Source organism: Lissotriton vulgaris, chromosome 6 (genome assembly GCF_964263255.1).
Source record: "Lissotriton vulgaris chromosome 6, aLisVul1.2, whole genome shotgun sequence".
NCBI lineage: Eukaryota > Metazoa > Chordata > Amphibia > Caudata > Salamandridae > Lissotriton > Lissotriton vulgaris.
In genome coordinates, this window is record NC_141694.1 from 202892106 (window position 1) to 202914815 (window position 22710).

A 22710-nucleotide genomic window follows, 5' to 3' on the forward strand; every position below is an offset into this window, starting at 1 on the left:
GAAACACATGGCCCAGGGAAGTGGGCTGACCACACTCCTTCCCTTATTAGAAAATAAATAAATGTAATGGGGTTCCCGGGGTCGAAATCAGCCCACGTAGGGGGCCACACTGCCCCTCCCCATTCTTAACATGCCTGGCCCCGGGGGCTGGAGTTTGGGCTGAATAAAGTACCTGCAACAGTCTGTGCCCGCATCACTGAAAACAGGATTACAGAATGCAAAGAAAAATAACTGGGCATGATAGATTATTCACATGTAGACCTGAGAAACTTGAGAGTTCTGCAAAAAGTTCAGTTTCAGTTAAAGGGGGACGAAGGTGTTATCTGACAACATGAGTGAGAGCATGCTAGGAGCTGCTACAGATCCCTTTCAGTAAATGGGTGCCTAATCACCATTATCACAATTTCACAGAGAGTGTGACAAATTTGGAAACAACTGTTGAAGTAAACAAATTATACTCAATGCATCACATAAAATAGTAAAGACTTGGCAGTGCATCACATACTAACCTGTAGCGAATTCAGAAGAGAAAATATTACGTTGAGCACAAAGTTGTTTGTTATCAATATTCCTATTCCAAATCCCCAGGTCAGGCCTAGCAATGGGGTTAAGACGGCAACACTTTTAGCAATCTTGAATAGTGTGCTCTTTTCTTCCTTTCTTGGCTGAGCTCCAAAAGAAGGTCTCAGAAGAGTTATGATGACTAGAGCAAGAATCATAAAATTTACAGCAACAATGGTTAAGGCGGGTATGACAAAGGCAAGGAATGCCCTGGTATTCAGCATGTTAAGCCAACAGCTATTGCCTTCTCTGTAATAGTTCTGTGGACTTGTAACACCTACAGTAACAACTGATATGATGAGAGGGCATCCATAGCCCAGGGAGAATGCTAGGGCCAGCATAAACGTCGTGGTCATATAATGCAAAACATAAACCAGACGATAAAAGAGAATAAGGCCCATGGCCAGCATCCAAAAAAACACAGCAAGGTAAAATGTGTGAGTGAAAAATGTAGCAGCATCACAGACTTGAGTATGTTTGCATGTTGCATTGGTAATAGTGTGATTGGACAACTGTGGCGTGAGGCTTGCTCCAACGATGAACCAAATATCAGCAATCAGAAGTGACACAGCGATGTTCACCAAGCACACATGCCGCATGTATGATGTTTTATTGTTGGTAACGGACTTCCAAAAAAGTGTCTCCATTATAAGGCAAATAACTAAGCTTCCCATGGAAATTGCCACACCAATGTAGGTGATGTACTCTAAGGTAACGTGTCTCTGTTTTTCTTCCTCCATTGTATTGCCTCCAGATGGCGAGGATCGGGGAGATGACATTAATATTGTGAATGGTGTCAAATGATTACATGTACAAAGGACTTGATCTTCTTGTTCAATGGTTGTGCAGCCAGTTGTGTCCCACTCGCCTGATCCATAGTTATTGAACTTCCAGAAGACACATGAGGCATTTGATAGTGAGCTGTTGATTTTTTCAAACATCATTGATATGTTAAAGTTATCTCTTAAGTTAGCACTCTTTTGTTTACTGATCACAATTGACATAACCAACCCGTTCACAGTCTCACTTTGGTTTACTGTCAGAATGTCGTTCAATGAGGAGTAAGCAATAGTGAGTACACTGAAGTTACGAATAGTCGCTAGAGTCTCACTGGAAATGTTCACCTTCCCTGTTGTGTTTCCGAAAGCAAAGTCCTCATAGTAATCATTAGTATCGTGGTTTGCAACAATCCCATGAAAAATTATTGTGTCGCTCATTTGTGTGATGGTGTCATTTATTTGAATCCCTTGTGAAAATGTCTCCATTGACCGAAGAAGTTGCGAACCACCCTCAATCCTCTGCGTTTCAGTCACAGATGCCCAGGTGTCTTGCTTCTTCACAAGTACATCTGTTGTATTGAGAAAATTCTGAAATAAACAGAGAGAAAACCAGTAATAGGGCATGACATCACTGAAAAGTCATGCAACACAAATGCAACCACTGTAGACATACCTGCAAAGTTCTCATATTGCCTAAGTGTGGCATTTCCATGCTTTCAGGGGGCTCATGTGTGACATTTGATTGTCTTACCTGTGGAAATTTGAGTGACACTTCTCTGAAAGATCCCAGTAATTATGTTAATGTATTGAGATAAGTTTTAAAAATGACCCCCTTTGTGAAACAATATGGTTTAGGAGTGACTTTAAAAAACTGCAACACTGCTTGCTTGACGTCCACCAGAGCTCCGAACACAGGACGTCTGATCAATTTCACAGCAAGAATGTCTTGGTTAACTAAAGTCAGCTGAGAAGCTTGATCCCCACAACACTGAGAGATAAGTAAAGACCATTATTTATGGTCTGAACATAAAATCTACCAAGTGGATCCTTATCACATGTGTGGCACCACCAGACCAGGCTGTACCAACTTTTAGCTAAGCTTTCTATTCTGGATGTTCAATGCTGTTGAGGATCTAATTAACTAGTATGAGGTTTGATGTACAAACTCACGGTTGTCTGAGTCATCATACATCTTTGTCCGAGGCTAATATACAAGCATACTTGAGATGAGATTTCAGGTTAAAAGCTCATGGGTTCAGTAAAAGATTTGATCATTATAGAAAGCAAAAAGTAATTAGTAAATTAGAATCTTCAAAATTTTTAAAAATAGTCAAGTTATAATTCTGAAAAAGAACTGCCATGAGGTGTACCTCTGGAGAAACCTCTAGGAAAGACTAAGGGCCTTATTACATCAATTGAACCACAGTAGTCGTGGTGGTGGTTCCTGGTCCGCCAAACTGGCAATCTACCCACCATATTACCACTATGGCGGTTGGAGCTCAACAGAACCACTGCTACCGTCAGCCATCCTCGATCCATGGTGGTCTTGCAGTGGTGTGAGGCTGATAATATGCTGGCGGTGCCGCTGCGGCACAGTCAATCATAGTACTAGTTTCTTCATAGCCACTGTGTTCATGGAGGTGAGCCCGGCATGAAAAGTGTGGCGGTGTGGAAACTAAGGGGGCGTTACAGGCCCCCTTGTTGCCTCAGGGCCATGGCGTGCATGCAGGGGGGGCACATGTTGCATGCACGCCAGTTCCTCCAGGGCATGGACTTGACAAGTCATGCCCTTCAGGAAGTGTCTTTGACGCTCCCATTGCAGTACCTTTTTCTTAGGCACTGTCGAGGGGCCACCGAAATACCGCCCGCCAGAGACTAAAAAAGTTGGAATCTGGCAGGATGTTTCTTCTGGATTTGGTGGTCTTGGAGCGGGGCGGCGGTGTGGTGGCATTGCGGACCCGCTCCAAGACCACCAAAGTCATGATAAAGGCCCTAAATACAAAGCTGTAAAAAGTCAGATGTAGAGATTGTCTATGACAGGCCTAACAGTAGCTTGTCCACATAATACCCATCAGGCCCCACTACAACTCCCTGGTATAATACAACTACTAGCATTACTAGGCACACCAGTGGTTTACTAAAAGCACTTCAGGGCCTCGTCATGGACTGTATATATGCAATACTGCACTGCTAGGTTGGCTTTCAAATGGGATGGACGTTGTTACAACGCATGCTTTTATCACGCATGCTGTAACAACGCGGTTTTTATAACGCATTCTTTTACAACGCATAATACAAAGGGGTGTTGGATAGTGAATATTTTAATTTACTATTCCAACACCAGTCCCCGTTGACACTAGGGAAGATGTTGGATAGTAAATTAAACGTATTCCCTATCCTTGAGCGCCCCCAGAGTCATGCGTTGTAATAGAATGTGATTTAAAAACCTCGTTGTAATAGCACTGCGTGCTAAAAGTTGCGTCGTTAACGACGTTCCCCTTTCAAATGCTATGTGAACACTAGCCTTAAAGTGTGGAGTGTACTACTCTGACTGGTTGTAGTGGGACGGGCTGCTTTTGGAGGGATATGTATTTTAAAGTCTGATGTTAGCCAAGACCATTTGATTGTATTATTTTTTTCTTCATACATTGGTCTGTTCTTGCATACAGCATGGGACAATGGGTGAGCCTACTTCAGCTACTAGCTAACTTCTCTTTGAGTGACTGCATTTAGCCCTTTCACAAGAAATATAGTTCGGACACAAGTTAGTTGCCTTCAGTGCCAGTGTTTTTGTTTTGGCTTTATTATTTCTACAGTGTTGCCTTTGATTGTAGAGCCTGATGTGCGAGCAGGACCGTTTCTACCAGATGAGAGCACAGGGCACATTACAACTTTATCAGTTTGTTTCTCCTGCCAATGTTGTTGTAAATTACTTTAAAGTGGCCTTTGTTTATCAGAAGAAATCCAGTGGAATGCTCTATAGCCAGGTAGTACTAAATATTATGCCTATAGGAAAGCTTCATCAACCATTAACAACAGTATCAGTGGATTCCCTTATGGCTTGCGTGCATTATAGTACTGAACTGCGAAACTGTGATCCGGATGGACCGGTAACTCCTACATATGTATAGCCATAATATCTTTAATGTGTGACTCCCTCTTGGTAATATCGCGCAATAATGAGGGTGTATAATCATTATACACAGTGCCATGAGTTGTATATTTCAGATTGTGGCGATATTATTAATAGCGCGCATAGATTTACAATTGAGAACAGGTGGGCGTTACCTGCAGCCTTTTTGCCACCTTTCTTGTGTGTGGGGATGGTACTTTTCCGTTGAAACATACCTTAAGAGGTGCGGGTTTGCTAGCATACACTACATATCCCAGAAGCCAGCGTCCTGGTTATATTGTCATTGGAGGAGCACAGGCTTATGGAGTGTTCACATACATTTCTAAATGTGAAGCGCATATTGAATAGCGCTGTGAGAACCGTGTGTTATGTTCTAAGGGTCCATTGCCCCGTGACGAAGACAAACGTGTCCAGCAAACGGAAGTGGTTCTTTTCACTTCCGGGCCAAGAGACGCGAGTCCTGCTTTTAGATGCGGTAACAGGCGAGGGTTAGTCTCCCTTCGGCCTTTGTCTGGATAGGAAGCATTGACGGTTTTTAAGGTGAGTGGCGCCTCAGACAAGAGCTGGAAGCACTTCAGCTTGAGATAGGTTGCTGGCTTGAACGTTAATTTTGACGTTTGAGATTTGTGGTTTTGGTCTGATTTCTAGCGTGATAATGTTGTGAGAGTACATTATGTTTATCCTCCGAAACATCTACAGGATTGTAGCGGTTAAGATTACGATTTTTTTGTACAGATGGGGCCATTGATTAGAGAAAAGTAGTGAGGTAAACCTTTCACGTCCTATAGAACAAACCAAGGGGTTTTAGGTTATATACGAGACATAAGGTGAAAATATATATATCCAACTTAGGTACCGGTTCTCATGCCCTTAATTTATTAGATATTTGTATATGACTGCAAATCAATTTCTGGTGTGTTGTAAATATTTTATTTTCCCTGTAGGTACCCGCACATAGACAAAGGACCTATGTAAGGTAGAGGCAGAATTTGTTCTGCTTAGAGGTGAGATACTTGGTTCTCCCAGTGCTTTTTCACAATGATGGTGTGTTGGCACTTGACACGTACACTTGGGGAACAGTCACTGCTGATATGTGTTTATACAACAAGTATTGTATTAATGAAGGTATCTTTTTGTTGTTACAGAGACTAGACCAGATGGAAGTTGGTCCTTATAGAGTCCACATAAGTATGTTTTTTGTTTATCACTAAGTATAGCAGAGTGACATGACACTGGTCCTGATGAATGCTGCACATTTTATATCTGGCAGAAACATGTTGGCCTAGTCGGATAGGGCACATCTATATCCCTATCGTTACACTGGTTTTATTGCATCCATTGGAGATACTGATTAAAGTTAGTTTTCCCTAGATGAGATGATTTTAACTCACATTATGTTATAATTGTTGCATTCTGCCCCTCACTCACATATCACATTGGAGAAGAAAACACCTCACGCTTCTCTCCTGAGGGAGAGTCGTAGCCCACACAGTGAACCTTGCGGTCACTGTGTGTAAGAGGGAACCCAATGATGAAGCATGTCACCCCTGTGATGAGTGAGAGTTCTCATCTTTAAAAAGCAAATGCCTTGTTTCTTTCAATACATATTATTCTGCACACACTAAGCTTTTAATCATTTGGTTATCTTTTGTGAGAATGTATCCTTTATAAGCTACTACCACAGGATTACCATGCGTCACTTAACACAATAAAAGCAGCTATCCTTCCCCTATCAGCCACAGTGGAAACCCATGGTCACAACACTTACAACTTACAATTGATTCTCTCCAAATTGACCAAAGGGTGTTAAACAGACCGCATCTCTTGTGAGCCATGTTTAAATATGCTCTGACAAACAATGTAGCTGTCTATCCCCCAAAAGTAATGTGAACAAACATAGAAACTTGAGAGTACTGCGAGCAGTGGAGCATTCGTATTGTATTTGTAGCTCAGAATTAGACTGCCTCAGGCCACAGTCCTATCTGTCAAGTGCACTACATAAAGGCTGCTTAAAACAAATCCATTTTGCCAGGCTAATGGGCCTACAAATGGAGGAATTTAACCAAGATGGTGTACTCTTACTGCAATAGGAAACTGCTGATTTTCCTGTTGTCCTGTACTCTTTACACCATACCGCAGACTGTTAAAACCACTGTTAATCCCTCATGGCACCCAAACTTGAAACGAGGCAGTAAATTTGGTCTTCAGCATGACAGAGCAGGTGGACTTAGCATAATTTTGTAAATACATGGAGATCATAAAACTGAGATTTGACTACGCTATCCTCCGACGAATGGGCAGGATCGCCTCGTCTGGGATACCTCCTGTGCTAAATATGAACTGCTTTTACTGGCCATAAACTTGCAGATCCAAGTTGTTATACTGCTCATTATCTTTTAGAGACATTTCTGTGCACCTAGCTATTTCCTGTAAGGTGCTATTACACTCTGTCATCATGTTGCTCATTTTCATTTAGTACCATTGATGTGCACTTACCAGTTTCTTAGATGCTGCTATTACACTTTCATCCTAGCTCTACACCCAGTTCTTATTATGCTGAGCCAGTTTTATGTATAATGTTTTATCTATATTGTAAACATTTGTATTATTAATACAATAAAGATTACTTGACTAGTTGAGTTACTTCTTGTTGACCTTTTACAAGGAGAACATCAACACACATAATGGTTCACTTCAGTTCCAGGGAGTACTATGGCAATGCATGCGTTTTTAGACCAAAAAAACATTTTTGCTTTTAGCCAATGTTTATGTTTAGATTGAGGTCCATGCGGCTTCCTAACAATAAAGCATTTTGCAAAAACCATGACAAAAACATAAATCACCAAAAGGCTGGAAGCCAAAGGCAGACCTATTGGCTTTGCCAATGCTTGTTTAATGATGTTGCTATGTGTTAAATGGGAGCAGAATTAGAACCTCTCCACAGCCCAGAAGTGATTAGGCAGACACTCATGAAATGTTCACCAATTATCATGGCTGGTGACAGTGAACAGGGGTTCTGCTTGTGGCAATTAATTATTTATTAAAGAGTTTACTTACCCGTACCCTCATCCTTCCCTCCTATCAGTTTCTCTGAGGCTTAATCCTACCTTTTTGATTAGGAGCAAAGAACACCTCTGTGTGTTTTGGGATGATATCTTTGCTTTTCTTAGGAAACCAACACCGGAAATAACTTGTATCATCTGAACCTGAAGCTGCAGGAACTCATTTCTTTAAATCTGCATGACCTCAGGTCTGTTTCAGCATATGCAACCTTAAGTACAACAATATACGGTCAGGTACTGAAGAGGTAGGAAGAATGGTACACAGGAAGGCTGTTCATGTGCAAACCACAGAATTTCTCAGAATACCTGGGGAAAATAATGCATAAATGCGAAAGTAGGATGTAGAACTTTAAAACTAGCATGCCCTTACAGTGACTACCACTCAACGGCTAATTTCAATATAAGAACGCTCTAGCTGGCCCACAGAGAAACATTGGGCCAGATTCACAGAACTAACTTAAGACAAAATCCTAAATTTACTATCATTTTGGTATTCACAGAAGGCACTTACTCATTTTGGTATTCACAGAGGGCACTTACTCATTTTGGTATTCACAGAAGTTAGGAGCCCTAACTTTAGGACTCCTAAATGCCTTCTGTGAATACCGAAAGTCTTAAAGTTAGGATTTTTCTCAGTTTAGGAGTAGTGAAGTTAGGACTCCTAACTTTAGGACTCCTAAATGCCTTCTGTTAATACCGAAAGTCTTAAAGTTAGGATGTTTCTCAGTTTAGGAGTAGTAAAGTTAGGACTCCTAACTTTAGTACTCCTAAATGCCTTTAGTGAATACCGAAAGTCTTAAAGTTAGGATTTTTCTCAGTTTAGGAGGAGTAAAGTGAGTCCTAACTTTACTACTCCTAAACTGAGAAAAATCCTAACTTTTAGACTGTTGGTATTCACAGAAGACATTTAGGAGTCCTCAAGTTAGGACTCTTAACTTCTGTGAACACCGAAATGAGTAAGTGCCTTCTGTAAATACCAAAATGAGTAAGTGCCTTCGGTGAATACCAAAATGGTAGTAAGTTTAGGATTTTGTCTTAAGTTAGTTCTGTGAATTGGGCCCAAAGAGATGTGATATAAAATATGAATTCTGCTATCTCTGGTTAGGGAACAGCACAAAAACGAATTATACTATTTTTTAAATATTTATAGATTGCCTACCTTAATGATGAAGTCGGACTTTTAATAAATATTGAGAAAGAGCAACTTTTAGGAATGTAGCTTTTCGGGGGTGCTAGAGGGCAGAAGGCAAGATGGCTGCACCATGGCTGTGAGTAGGCGTGGGCGGAAAATCCGTTCCGCTCGCGGATTTTGCGGATTTTCGGGAAATCCGCAATCCGCGAGATTTGCGAATTTCCCGCAAAATCCGCAAATCCGCGAGCAGCGGATTTTGCTCGCACTGCTCGCACTGTTCGCGTGAGTTCGCGCCCCGCGAATAAGTGCAAAATTGCAGAAATACGATTTTAGCAAAACTGAAAGTAACTACTTACCAGGTTCAAAAGTTCAGGCTCATCATTAGTAGCCATTTCCTGGAGTGCTTCCTGAGGGGCCCCTCCAGAGTTCAGTTGCCAGTTGAAACTAGTATGTGACCCTGCTCTGAACCTCAGAATAGTTACACATATGCCACAAAGGTCCTGAATTACAGCTAAGGGAGACAAGCAGGAGCCAGGCTGGAAGTTAAAATCCATTAATCAGCCCCTAATTCATTATTGTCAGTTGGGGCAGGGCAGGTGTTGTAACTAATTTTGCAACAATGAAAGCACTTAGCAAGTGCAAAAGATCACTAATCAGGGCGCACTAAGGAAGCAGGTGCCAGCTAAAAAAATATTCTGTGACACATGAATCAGCCCCAAATTAATTCAGGTCACTTGAGGCAGGGAAGGTGTGCTTTGCTTTGCCGAAAATAATGTACACTGGACAACCAGAGGGTGTGGTGATGAAACAGAGGGTGGCATGGGTGGGCCAGAGGGTGGCATGAGTAGTCAGAGAGTGGCAGTGGTGACAGAGAGTGGCAGTGATGAAGAAGAGTGTCCCAAACAGGCTGGACACGTAGAAACAACAAGTTCGCGAAACTTGCGACCCGACAGGTAAGTTCGCAATTTGCGAAAGTGTACAAAACCCTCGCGAACTGGCAGAAACACGGGCGAACACAAAAAAAAAAAAATCCGCAAATTCGCGGGAATTCGCGGATTTTGCGGATTGCGAATCCGCAAATCCGCAAAATTCGCGAACGCGAGATCCGCAAAATTCGCTCATGCTTAGCTGTGAGGCTCTGCCCTGCTGAGCTGAAATCCGCAAATTATCTGCCCTAAATCCTTGTCATCTGGAGCTCTTGGGGGTGCATCAAATAGAAAACTGTCCCCTGCGCCAATTGCTGGGCGCAGGGGACAGCAACATTCCCGACTGCTTAATGGCTGCGCCCGTGAGGCCGTAAGGTTGGAGGCCTTCCCAGCTCTGCACTGGGTCGGTGGCGGCACGATCAGTGCTAGCAACTCCGCCGACGCCCCAGATCTGGTGACGACTGCCTGCCGCTCTGGGGTGCACACCGTCAGGGATCCGTACTATCCTCGGAGCCCTGGCGGTGTGTTGCGGTGAGGGGCACCCTGGAGACTGTGTGCGGCCGCACGAAAACTCCTGACAGAAAGCGGCATTTAGGCCCCTGGTGCCTGTTGGTGGTGAGTGGGGATGCAGCGTGTGCTGGGCCTGCGTCAGTGGAGGCAGGGTCAGGCGTAGTGTAGCCCACTGCCTGGGCTCTGCTGCTGGGTGCTGGGGTGCACAAGCTGCTGCGGTAGTGTGGCTGGGCCGAGCTGCTGAATTCTGAAATCCTGCATTGTAGTCTGCCGGTGCTGCTCCCCCCCCGCCCGCCCTGCTATACAGCGCCTGCCTCGACGGATTACACACAGAGCTGCAGCTGCCCCAGGTTGCTGACTGCTGAATAGTGCCAGTTATATAAAGCCACAGGGAAATCCTTGCTCTGTGCTCTTGGCATGGAACATCACTATTGCGCACTTTGGCATTACCGATAACCTTTACCAAGGGGAGTAGATGGTGTGTAGAGGTGGTTTAGGGGCTTGACATTGCAGCTTCATGCCCCTGCCTCACTACATACTAGTCTATTACGTTGCTTGTCTACTGAACTTTGCGGCCCTGTCTGCAGCCTGAAGGAGAGGCCCTGTAACATCCACGAAAACTGGCTAACTCGCTGGACCTAAGTGGCGACTCCATGTAATTCCTGCTGCTGTGTGTGACGGAGGGGCCTGGTTACATCTATTGCAGCGACTTGTGGTTTGTTTAGTTGCACTGCCTTGTGCCTGGGGGCACTGTCCCTTCTGTGTGTAGCACGGAGATCCCCATTGCCGCCGTCATGGCCGGACAGATAGATCCCAGCCACGTCTCACGTTCGAGGCGCGCAAAGCTCCTAAACCGACCTAGAGAGCAGCCTCAGACTCAGAGGCTGATGCCCCTGGGGAAGGGCAGCCCACTCTGGAGGCCACACTTCTTGCCATGCAATGCAGCCTCAAGTCTATAGAAGGCACAATGATGGCCATCAATCACCGTCTCGATCAGCTAGGGAAACAGAATGCCAGTATGGGGGAGGTTGAGCAAAGGGTATCTGCCACGGAGGATGGGCTAAGCGAGGTCTCAGGGAGAACTATGAATATGGAGATGGTCCTCTCCCTCATTCAGGCAAAGAATGAGGATTTGGAGGCCTGTTCTCGGCGGAACAATATTTGCATCACTGGGCTGCCGGAGACCACAAATGTGAGGAAAATGGAGACATTTATTGAAACACTGATATTTTTGGTACTGCTCACCGGTCACCATTGTTTATTATTGAGCGTGCTCATCGCTCCCTTGCTGCCAATCCGGTCCCAGGTGCTCTGCCGCGCCCTGTTATTGCTCGGTTGTTTAACTACAGTGCTCGAGACACTATATTACGCATGGCCAGAGAGAAGGGAACAATTGAACATCAGGGGAACACTTTAGCATTTTTCCAAGACTTCACCATAGCTGTGCAAGCGGAGCGCAGAGAGTTTGGCGCTGTCAATTTTTTTTTTGCAAACTGAGGGGTTCCTGTATGCAATGTTATACCCAGCCCGCCTGAGGATAGGTTCTGACAGCGCCTAAACATGTTTCACTACTCTTAAGGTCGCTTTGGAACATGCTAAACAACTGAAAAGGAGACGGCCAGAATCCCAAGCAACCTCTGAAACTGAAGATTGACGTGGGCAGAGGGACAGTCCGATATTTACTGTTTGGTTCATCGTGTATAGTCCTTTTCGTTGTGTAATTATGCTGCTTACAGATGATGAGTATTTTTTTTTCTTGCCGGTGGTAGATCTCTGATAGGCCAAATACTATTACCCTCTGGGGCTTCCGACATGGTTTGCATAGATTTGGATTCTAGGTGCAGTAGTTATTCTGCTCTGCCACCTCCTAGCAGATAGGACGTCAGTATTTCTCAAACGCCCCCAATGGGTGTACCCCGTATATACACTTTACTCTTTGTTCTTAATTGGGGTAGGGGTGTTGAGGGATGGGATGGCTTTGGCGAGTTGGGGTTGCTGAAGTGGGAGGGGATTTGGGGGTGGGGGAGTTAGGGGGACTCTTTGAAGGGATGGCAAAACTGAAATGGGAACGCGCTCCTTATTTCTTTTTTTCTTACTGCATATGGTTCTTTTTCATCTGTACTTTATTTCCTAGAATATTGGCAATTCCATCTATTGAAGTTGGTCTATCAATATGAACACTACTGTTAAATTCCTAACCTAACACCCCAAAAAAGATTAGGTCAGTTTTCGCATATTTAGATCGTATTGGAGTACACGTGGCTTTACTACAGGAGACCCACCTCACTGTTGAATCGGCAAAAAATATGGGAACACGCTGGGCAGGTATCAAAGTTGTATCCTCCTATTCTTCCATTCTTCCTACTCAAAAGGGGTACTGTTCCTTATTAAAAAAGGTGTTCCATTCACAGTTATTCAAGAGGATATGGATGAGCAGGGACGAGTGGCGCTTCTGCCTGGATGCTTGGGGGGCATGAGTGTATTGTTGGTAAATGTTTATGGTCCAAACACGGACGACCCCTCCTTTTATTTGGATGTGTGGCGTTGAATTTCTTAATTCGCCCCCCCCGCAGCGCTCATTTGGGGTGGCAATTTTAACGCCTGCCTAGATTTAACGTTAGATAAAACGCAAGTGGCGAGGCAAGACCTAAGCAAGCTTCTGAGGCGATACAGGGGATATGTGAGGCGGGGAACTCATATGATATATGGCAATGTCGGCATCCTGGGAGCCAGGAGAGTACATTTATTTCCACCGTACATGGATCCTGGTGCCGAATAGACTTCTGGCTTCTCTCTGAGACAGTTCGTACATGGGTAACGGGGGTGAAACATGAAGCGCAAACGCTTTTGGACCACTCTCCGGTAACTTTGGACCTGCAAGTGCCCACATGTGAACGACCACCCTTCTCGTAGTGCCTACAACCCACAGAATTAGCAGACCCAGTTTTTAAACAGACCGTCACCGAGGCGATCAGGAATTTTTTTAGGGAAAATGAGGGCACAGTTGACAGTACAGGAGTGCTTTGGGAAGCGTTTAAGGTTACCATTAGAGGAGTTTGTATTGGGCTCAGGCGGGGGTGTTGCGGGATATCTGGCACCACAATAAAAAGCTGGCCTCCGATATCTTCGCACTCGAATGGGAATATGAGGCCAACCCCTCGCCGGCAAAACTGGTGGACATACAAACGCTTGTCACGGAACATAATGAAACAGTGGATCAGGAGTTGCTCCACTGTGCTCTCCGCAAGATGGCTCGCTGCAATGGGGAGGGGGGACACCCGAGTTGAACCCTGGTGCAAAAATTGGCTGCACCGAGAACCCAGGAACGCATTGCGGAGATGCAGGACAAGGATGGGGTCGCTCACTACTCTAACCCTGAGATTAGTGCAGCAGTTGTACAATTTTATACCCAGCTATATGCCGCCAAAAACGCCATGTCACCTGAAGAGATCGGCCCATATTTGGATGATGTGGCATTAGGTTGGCTCTCTAACTCGCACCGGAAATATCTAGGACTGACGTTCGATGAAGAAGATGTCAAGATGGCCATAATGTTGTTGCCTACTTGTAAGGCAGCTGGAATGGATGGCCTGCCTAGTGAATTCTATAAGGCGTATGCGTCAGAACTAGTCTCCCGATTTTTAGAAGTATATGCAGAAGTGTATGCCATGGGAAGGCTGCCACCATCTCTCAAGGAGGCCCTGCTGGTGACTCTGTTGAAAGCGGTTAAGCCTCCGAATAAATGTGAATCGTATAGGCCACTCTCAATAAATGATATTGATGCAAAAATTCCTGCAAAGATGATTGCAACTAGGATGCAACCGCTAGTTCCCCTATTGGTCCTGCCCGACCAGTCCGGATTCGTCGTGGCGCATTCCACTACACATAATTGCCAAACTATTTTTCCCACTTTACATTACTTTGACCCTGATTTCCAAGCTGTTGCTTTGCTGCTCTACGTGGCAAAGGATTTTGATTCTCTGCAATAGCCATACATGTTCACGGTTCTGAACCGGATGGGTTTCCCTCCCTTTTTTTAAAAATGGATTAGAGTGCTCTATGAAAAGCCAGTTACTAGGGTGAGAGTGAATCGGTGGGTGTTGTCTCCAATTCCAATTGAGGGTGGCATGCAGCAGGGGTGCATACTGTCACCGATGTTATTTTCGCTTGCCCTTGAGCCTCGAGCCTGCAAGCACCGGCAAAAGAATGGGGCAGCTGCTTTGCGATTCTGACAGAGACCGCTGGTCATTTCTTTGGATGCCGACAACATGCTGCTATATGTACATTAACCTGAGGTATATTTGTCTGAACTGCTCCAGGAGTATATTAGATTAGAACGGTTCGCTGGCCTCGGGATCAACTGGTCGAAATCGGTGGTGTTTCCCCTAACGGCACGCACGAAAGAGATTGAGTTGGAGTACCCGCTGACTTGGACGTAGGACCCTGTGAAGTATCTAGGGGTTTGGCTACATAGAGACCCAGAGGTAGTGGTTTCGGAGAACTATGGCTGTGCGATCACGTGTATCACGGAGCAAGCCGAGCGGTGGGCGCATCTCCCCCTCTCCTTGGCGGATAGAATAGCAGTTGTTAAAATGTCCTTTCTCCCCAAGCTTCTGTACTTTCTTGTTAATATCCCCATTAAATTGAAGATGGCACTATTCAAAACTCTCCAGTCCGCGTTAACGACATTCGTTTTGGGCAGAAAGAAGCCCAGGTGCAGGTGGGATCTTCTAGTGCAGCCATTTGAGCGGGGTGGGGTTTGAGGCTCCGGATTTCAGATTATAGTATCTTTGTGCTCAGGCTCAATTTGCACATTATTGGCACTTCCCACAGCGGTTTTAACCCCATGTGGCGATAGAAGCTGATGCAGTGCTTCCAATGGCAGCGCAGGCAGCAACTCTGTTGGGGGGCACCATGGCCCGTGGACTGAGATTAACCCAGTACAATGTACAGCATGGGTTTGGCATAAACTGGCAGAAAGAGCTCAACTATCTAATCTTTATTTATTTATTTATTTATTTATTTATTTATTTTACACATTTGTAGAGCGCTCTGTTACCCGGAGGTGTCCTGGCGCTGAAAAGATAGGCTGGTGTGAAGGAGCGTGCTTACAGAGTAAAGAGCCATGTTTTAAGTCCTCTTCTGAAGACCATCAGGTCCTGAGTTTGTCTGAGCACCAGAGGGAGTTTATTCCAGGCCTCTGCCGCTCCAAGGGAAAAGCTCCTACCACCCCAGCGAGCTTTTTTAGTTCTGGGGACTGTAACCAGGGCCAGTTGTCCTGACCTCAGAGTTCTTGCTGGTTTATGCCAGCGGAAAAGAGATTTCAGGTGCCTGGGACCTGTATCGTGGAGGGCCTTGAAAACCATGCATACCGCCTTGAAAGTGATTCTTTTACGGATGGGTAGCCAGTGTAATTTTACCAGATCTTGGGATACCGAGGAAAATTTGGGTGTGTCAGTGATTAGGCGGGCGGCTGCATTTTGCAGTAGTTGGAGTTTGTTGATTACGCTCTGCTGGGCGTTTAGCATCAGACTGTTGCAATAGTCTAGGCGTGAAAGCACTAGACCTGTGACAATGGTTGTCCTATGTTTCTTCTCCAGATATGGTAGAATTTTTCTGATGGTTTTAAGTGTAAAGTGGAGAGAGGAGGAGAGGGCATTCACCTGGGATTTGAAGGTCAGGGTGGAGTCGGACACACACTCGACGCTGTCTTCTCATCCAGCAAGGACATCGACTTCAGCCACGCCACAGAGCTTCAATGGACGGACCACAGCTGCGTCCACTTCACCTTCAAGAAAACAACGACCCACCACCACCAGCAACAGGCCGCCCGCAGAAGCTGGAACAAGATCACAGCAGACCAGCTCGCCACCTCCCTGAGCCAGCACCCTCCTGCCAGCTCAGCGAACCCCAGCCAGGCCGCCGACAACCTCACGAAGTGGATCAGCAACTGCGCGGATGAACTCGCCCCACTGAGGACCCCGCCCAGCAGACCCGGCAGCAAGAAAGCCCCATGGTTCACCAACGAACTCAAGAGCTCCAAGAAGAACTGCCGAGCCCTCGAGAAAGTCTGGAGAAGGGAACCAACACCGGACAACAGGACCTCCTTCAAACTTGCCACCCGGAAACACCACCAGCTGATCCGCGCCGCCAAGAAAACAGCATTCAAGGACCGGTTGGACAACAACGCACACAACTGCAAGGAACTCTTCAACATCGTGAAAGAGCTTTCCAACCCCAGCGCAGGAAACAACGACATCACCCCATCGCAAGACCTCTGCAACTCCCTCGCTTCATACTTCCACAACAAGATCGCGGACATACACAACAGCTTCAACAACCAACCAACGCACACCATGACCGAACAACCACCCCCCACCACCACCCTCCACGCCTGGACCCCAATCAGCACCGAAGACACCATCCGCACGATGAACTCCATCCATTCCGGATCACCGACCGACCCCTGCCCTCACCACGTCTTCAACAAGGCCGACGCTATCATCGCACCCCACCTGCGAGACATCATCAACACATCCTTCGACACCGCCACCTTCCCTGAGAGCTGGAAACACGCCGAACTCAGCGCTCTACTCAAGAAACCAACAGCGGACCCCACCGACCTCAAGAATTACCGCCCCATCTCGCTACTCCCGTTTCCAGCCAAAGTCATCGAGAAAACCGTCAACAAGCAGATGGCCGCTTTCCTGGAGACGAACGGATCCCTCGACCCCTCACAGTCCGGCTTCCGAGCCAACCACAGCACCGAGACCGCCCTCATCGCCGCCACCGATGACATCCGAGCCCTGATGGACAACGGAGAAACAGCGGCCCTCATCCTCCTAGACCTCTCCGCGGCATTCGACACGGTCTGCCACCGCACCCTAGTACGGCGCCTCAGCAACGTCGGAATCCAGGACAAGGCGCTGGAATGGATCATCTCCTTCCTCGACGGAAGAACACAGAGTCCGCCTACCACCGTACAAGTCAGAGGCCACCGAAGTCATCTGCGGCGTCCCCCAAGGATCATCTCTTAGCCCCACCCTCTTCAACGTCTACATGAGCCCCCTCGCGGCCATCGTACGCTAACACAACCTCAGCATAATCTCCTACGCCGACGACACCCAGCTGATCCTCTCCCTGACCAACGACCCCGCCGCCGCCAGAGCCAACCTACACGAAGGGATGAAAGAGGTAGCCGAGTGGATGACGACCAGCCGCCTGAAACTGAACTCGGACAAGACGGAGGTCCTCATCCTGGGCTCCTCTCCCTCCGCCTGGGACGACTCCTGGTGGCCTCCCGCCCTGGGCACCCCACCCAAACCGACAGACCATGCACGAAACCTGGGCTTCACCCTGGACTCCTCCCTCTCCATGACCAGGCAAGTCAACAACGTCTCCTCGGCATGCTTCAACATCCTTCGCATGCTACGGAAGATCTTCTGGTGGATCCCCACCGAGACCAGGAAGACCGTCACCCAGGCCCTCGTCACCAGCCGACTGGACTACGGCAACGCCCTCTACGCCGGTACCACCGCCAAGCTCCAGAAGAGACTCCAGCAGATCCAGAACGCCTCAGCCAGACTCATCCTCGACATCCCACGAACCAGCCACATCTCCGGACATCTGAGAGACCTTCACTGGCTCCCCGTCAACAAAAGAATCACCTTCCGCCTCCTCACCCACGCACACAAAGCCCTACACGACCAAGGCCCGAGCTACCTCAACAGCCGAGTCAACTTCTACGCTCCCAAACGCCACCTCCGATCAGCCAACCACGCCCTCGCCGCCGTCCCCCGCATCCGAAGAGCGACTACAGGAGGAAGGTCCTTCTCCTACCTGGCCGCCAAGACCTGGAACTCCCTCCCTCCCGACCTGCGCCTGACCCAAGACCACCTCTCCTTCAGGAAGAAGCTGAAGACCTGGCTGTTCGAGCAGTAGAGGCTCCCCCCCCCCCAGCGCCTTGAGACCCTACGGGTATGTAGCGCGCTCTATAAGTGTCACTGATTGATTGATTGATTGAGTCCACCAGAATCCCGAGATTCTTCACTTTATCCACCGGCTCTGGGAGAGGTCCCATTTCGTCTGGCCACCATCTCGGGGACCAGAAGTTTTCTTTGGCACCAAAGAGCAGGACCTCGGTCTTTGAGGAGTTTAGCTTAAGGCAGCTTTGAGCCATCCAACGGCCTACTTCAGACATGCAGTTTCTAAATCTGTCTGCGGTGTTTTCAGTGTTGCCGGGAAGAAGGGACACCACAATCTGTGTGTCATCGGCGTATGCCGTGAGTTGAAAGCCGAACGATCGAATTACCGGGGCGAGGGTAGAGACATACACATTGAAAAGGGTTGGGCTTAAAGAGGACCCCTGGGGGACACCACAGGGAAGTACAAAAGGGCGTGATTCGTAGCTGCCCAGTGCCACTGTCTGGGATCTATCAGATAGGAAGGCTTGAAGGATTTTTAGAGCCTTTCCCTGAATTCCACAGGCCCTCAACCGGTCCACCAATAGTTTATGGTGGACCGTATCGAAGGCCGCAGAAAGGTCCAGTAGAATCAGGGCTGCTCTGCCCCCTGCATCCATCACCAGCCTGATATCTTCCATGGATTTATTCAGGGCGGATTCCGTACTGTGCTCCTCTCGAAATCCGTGCTGGGAGGAATCAAGTACATCTGCTGATTTTAAGAAGGAACTAAGTTGTGTGTTTAGGTAACCTTCTATTATTTTGGCCGGGAGGGGGAGTCTGGCAATTGGGCGATAATTGTTCATCTCAGTGATGTCTAGATTGTTTTTTTTTAGCAAGGGTAGGATGGAGGCTTGCTTCCATCTTGAGGGGTATTCACCTATCTCCAGCATCTGGTTAAGGAGAGGAGTGAGGCCCCTGGCAATTGCATCTGGTGCCAGTTTCGTTATTGCTGTGGGGCAGGGATCATGAGGGGAGCCTGATTTAATTTTTAGTAGGCGACTCCTCACTTCCTTTTCCGTGATGGGCAGGAAGTATTGAAGCGTAGTTTCAGATCTGGCGGGATCAGAGGTCTCCCTCAGTGAGGGGGACTTCACTAGCTTGTCTAGGGGGAGGAAAATGTTCTCCACCTTCTCACGGAAGAATGTTGCCAAACTTTCGCAAAGTGTAAGGCTTGCTGGAATTTCAATGGGTTTGGGGTTGGCAAGGGAGGTGACCGTAAGGAACAGTTCTTTAGGGGTGTTGGTAGCGTCTTCTATCTGTCTCGTAAGAAAGGCTTTTTTCGCTTGCAGGATTTTATCCTTGTAGTGTCTTTGTTCCACATTGAGGGTTTTCTTGTCCGATTCCCTGTAGTTTGAACGCCAGATTTTTTCAAGCTTTTTGCACCTTATTTTGATTTCCCTTATTTGATCTGTGAACCACGGGGCGGCAGGCCTGGCCCGAGTGGAGTGAGTGGTTTTGGGGGGGGGGGCTAATAGTAGGCAAGCCTGGTCCAGCCAGGTGGTATAAGACTTAGCTGCTTCCTCCACGTTGTTGGGAAGAGAGGTCAGTGAATTATTTAAGGCGTTGTCTAGCGAGTCCCCAGTGATGTTTTTCCATTTCCTAACTAGTTTCGGGATGATTCTCTTGTTGCCTGGTTTTTCAGGAGTGGAGAGGGAGATTGCAAAGTGGATTGCTGAATGGTCGGACCAGAAAACTGGTAGGACCAGGGAGACTTTCAGATTAGGCAGATTGGAAAAAATCCCGTCTAGGGTATGTCCTGCTCTGTGGGTGGGATCAGTAACTAGTTGTTGCATATCGATCCCAGCCAGTAGGTCAGTAAGTTCCTGGGTGTCTGAGGATGTCTTGCATTCCAGGTGGAAATTTAAATCACCCAAGAGAGTGTATCTTTGGGAGCAGACAGCTGCTTCTAGTAGTTTACTTAAGGCTGCTAGAAATTTAGTTTTCTCACCTGGGGGCCTATAAATAAGGCAACCCTTGAAGGACTGGTGATTAGAGAGGGTGAAATTGAACAGCAGGGATTCGTCAAGTTCAGAGGGACCAGGTTGAAAGGAGCCTCTGATATCTTTATGGTAAATGACGGCTAGCCCGCCCCCTCTCCTCTTGTCCCTGTTTTGGGTGTGGCAGATAAAATCTTGGGGGGTGGCTTTAACTATGTCTGGGCCTGATGCAGCATCAGTCCAGGCTTCTGTGATGAATGCGATTTGTATGCCTGCATCCTGGATATGTTCAGCAATTTCTGAGCTATGTTTAACTAACGACCTAGTATTGAGGAGGAGACACTTTATCAGGGGGGTGTTGATAGTAGAGCAAGTGGTCTGGTCTCTGAACTGAGCAATCGGTAGCCAGAGGGGTTTCAAAAGTAGTGACGAGCACTTGGCGCAGTGGGAGGATGTGGGAAGGTATTTGGTCCCAGGTTCCCATATATCACAGTCCTCACAGGGGTGTGCAATGTTTAAGGCTAGGAGCGTGTCACTGTTATAGGTAATTCTGGGTAGCTGGTGAGGTGCGGGAGAGACAGGGGGAGAGGCGCTGGGCGCGGGTCCGGCGCGGACGGGCGCAGACGGGCTCACCTTTGGCGAGCCTTCGGCGCGCCGCCGGCGCGCCCGCTGCGCTCGTCCGCTGCGCTTCCTTGTGAGGGGGGCCATTTAAAGAAAATAGGGCGGGAGGGGCGGAGCACTGCCCTGCTCTGCCGGCTCCCAACCCGGCAGAGCACCGTTGCTGCCTCGGGCATCGCACCCGGATATATTAGCGGCACATGAGAAGCGAGCTCTGAGTGAACTGGCCAAAGTAGGTATCTTACGGATAAGAGATCCATATACGAAGGGTCAATTTAAATCACTGCAGGAGGTGCAGAAAGGGGCGAACCGAGGCTTTATGTTCGGCTTCACTTACACAAGAGTGCAGCAGGCTATTAAGGCTGTCTATCCAGACTACCCGACTGAACCTACAACTTTACGGGCATTGCAGGTGATGCTGGTGCGAGAAGAGCGACAAGGTCTAATCACCGAGCTTTACAATGCGTCTTTGCGAGAACAGGAGCAGCAGGAGCACCCCTCATTTGTTAAATGGCAGGTAGTGCTGGGAAATGCCCTTACCCCGGATGTATGGACTAACTGTTGTACCCTCACTGGCCGCCTAACAGCTAATCGTAACCTAAGAATAATTCATTTTGAATTTCTGCATCAATTATATTATACCCCTGTACAGCTCTTTAAATATGGCGTGCAAGAAAATGCCAATTAAAGAACGGGAATGGATTAAACCCAGATCTTTTGACTGGGTGTGAGTGTTTGATTGATTCAGATGCTCCGTCCATCACCACCCCCTTTTGTACCGCTTTTGGCCGCCATAAGTGTGGCAGGGTATGCTCAGACGTGAGTCCCTTGCTCACTTTGCCACTGGATTCAAGCAAGTCGGGCTGAAGACGGCTGGAATGCCAGAAACCGGTCCTCGGAAGCTGGTTTCCGGTCCAGGGAAGACATGGCTTGGCAGTTCGGGCTAGACTGTTCCCATGGGGCACAGGGTCACACTGATTTGCATATAGCCATGTCTGAACTGGGCTCTCAGAGTGGGCTAAAGAACGGTGATGGATTAAACCCAGATCTTTTGACTGGGTGTGAGTGTTTGATTGATTCAGATGCTCAATGCCTTCGTTGATGGCTATATTAACAGCTTTATTGGAAGGTCCTGTATCAGGTTGTTACTGTTATACTTTTGTAAATGTGCAGCTATTGAGCCAAATGTACATTTTTATTATTTTGGATCTCTAATTGTTTTGCCTGTGGGAAGGGTGGGGGGAGAGAGGGTTGGGGGTTGGTTCTTTTGACTATATTATAACAGTATTCTTGTTAACTGATTTCATTCTTTTGACAAAAATCAATAAACACACAAAAAAATGTAGCTTTTCCCTTCCTGAAGCTCTGGAGGTTAATTTATCTTAGCTCTCAAGCAGTGGCCTGGCAAGTTATTAGCCCTGGTGAGGTTTGAAAACTCCTCCCAGAGCAGAGACAACGGCTTGGGTGTGAGGAGGTATTTTTTCTTCCTCTGGCTGCAAGACCGGCTGCAAGAACGCTTGCTGAGTGTCCCTCCATCGGCCTCCATAGATTTGATACACCAGGAAGTGGGACTCAACTACATTTCAGACTTAGCTTCTCTACGCCCTCTACTTTTATGGCGTTCAATTTGGTCCAAAGAGAAAAAGGCTATTTACACAACGTATCATTAAAGACTGTCTGAAGCTTGATCATTGTTCCTGTATCCCCTGGTTACGTTTTATTCACTATTGGTATAACCTTTTGTTTAATTGTAATATCTATTTAGAACCAGAGTATGCAGCTTCAATTACAAAAAAGGAGCTTAAAGAAACCTTTTTAACCTTCAAAGGGGAAACACGAAGGAGAATATTTGGGCAACAACCCACCTTTGTATTTTACCCACAATTAAATCTTAAAGCTGGTTGTCCGGCATATCTGACAGATGTAACAAAAACCTCTTATCGCTTTGTCCTGACACGCTTAAGGCTAGGGATTGCTCATCACCTTGTGGCCTTCCCGATTATGAAAAAAAGTTCCAGCTCTGTATGCCCATATGATAATATGTCTAAGCAAAGCTGCTGCCATTTTCTAATGTTTCAAAAAAGGGGG

The 22710-nt window shown here is 47.0% G+C and overlaps 1 protein-coding gene across 1 annotated transcript in view; it reads right to left on the reverse strand.

The window, feature by feature from the left end:
* LOC147707023 (adhesion G protein-coupled receptor F5-like) overlaps positions 1 to 22710 on the reverse strand; it is a 948772-nt gene that overhangs the window by 157112 nt on the left and 768950 nt on the right. The window contains exon 16 of the mRNA XM_086926247.1: positions 510 to 1928. Coding sequence (XP_086782373.1) covers positions 510 to 1928 — 1419 coding nt within the window. The remainder of the gene's footprint in view (positions 1 to 509; positions 1929 to 22710) is intronic.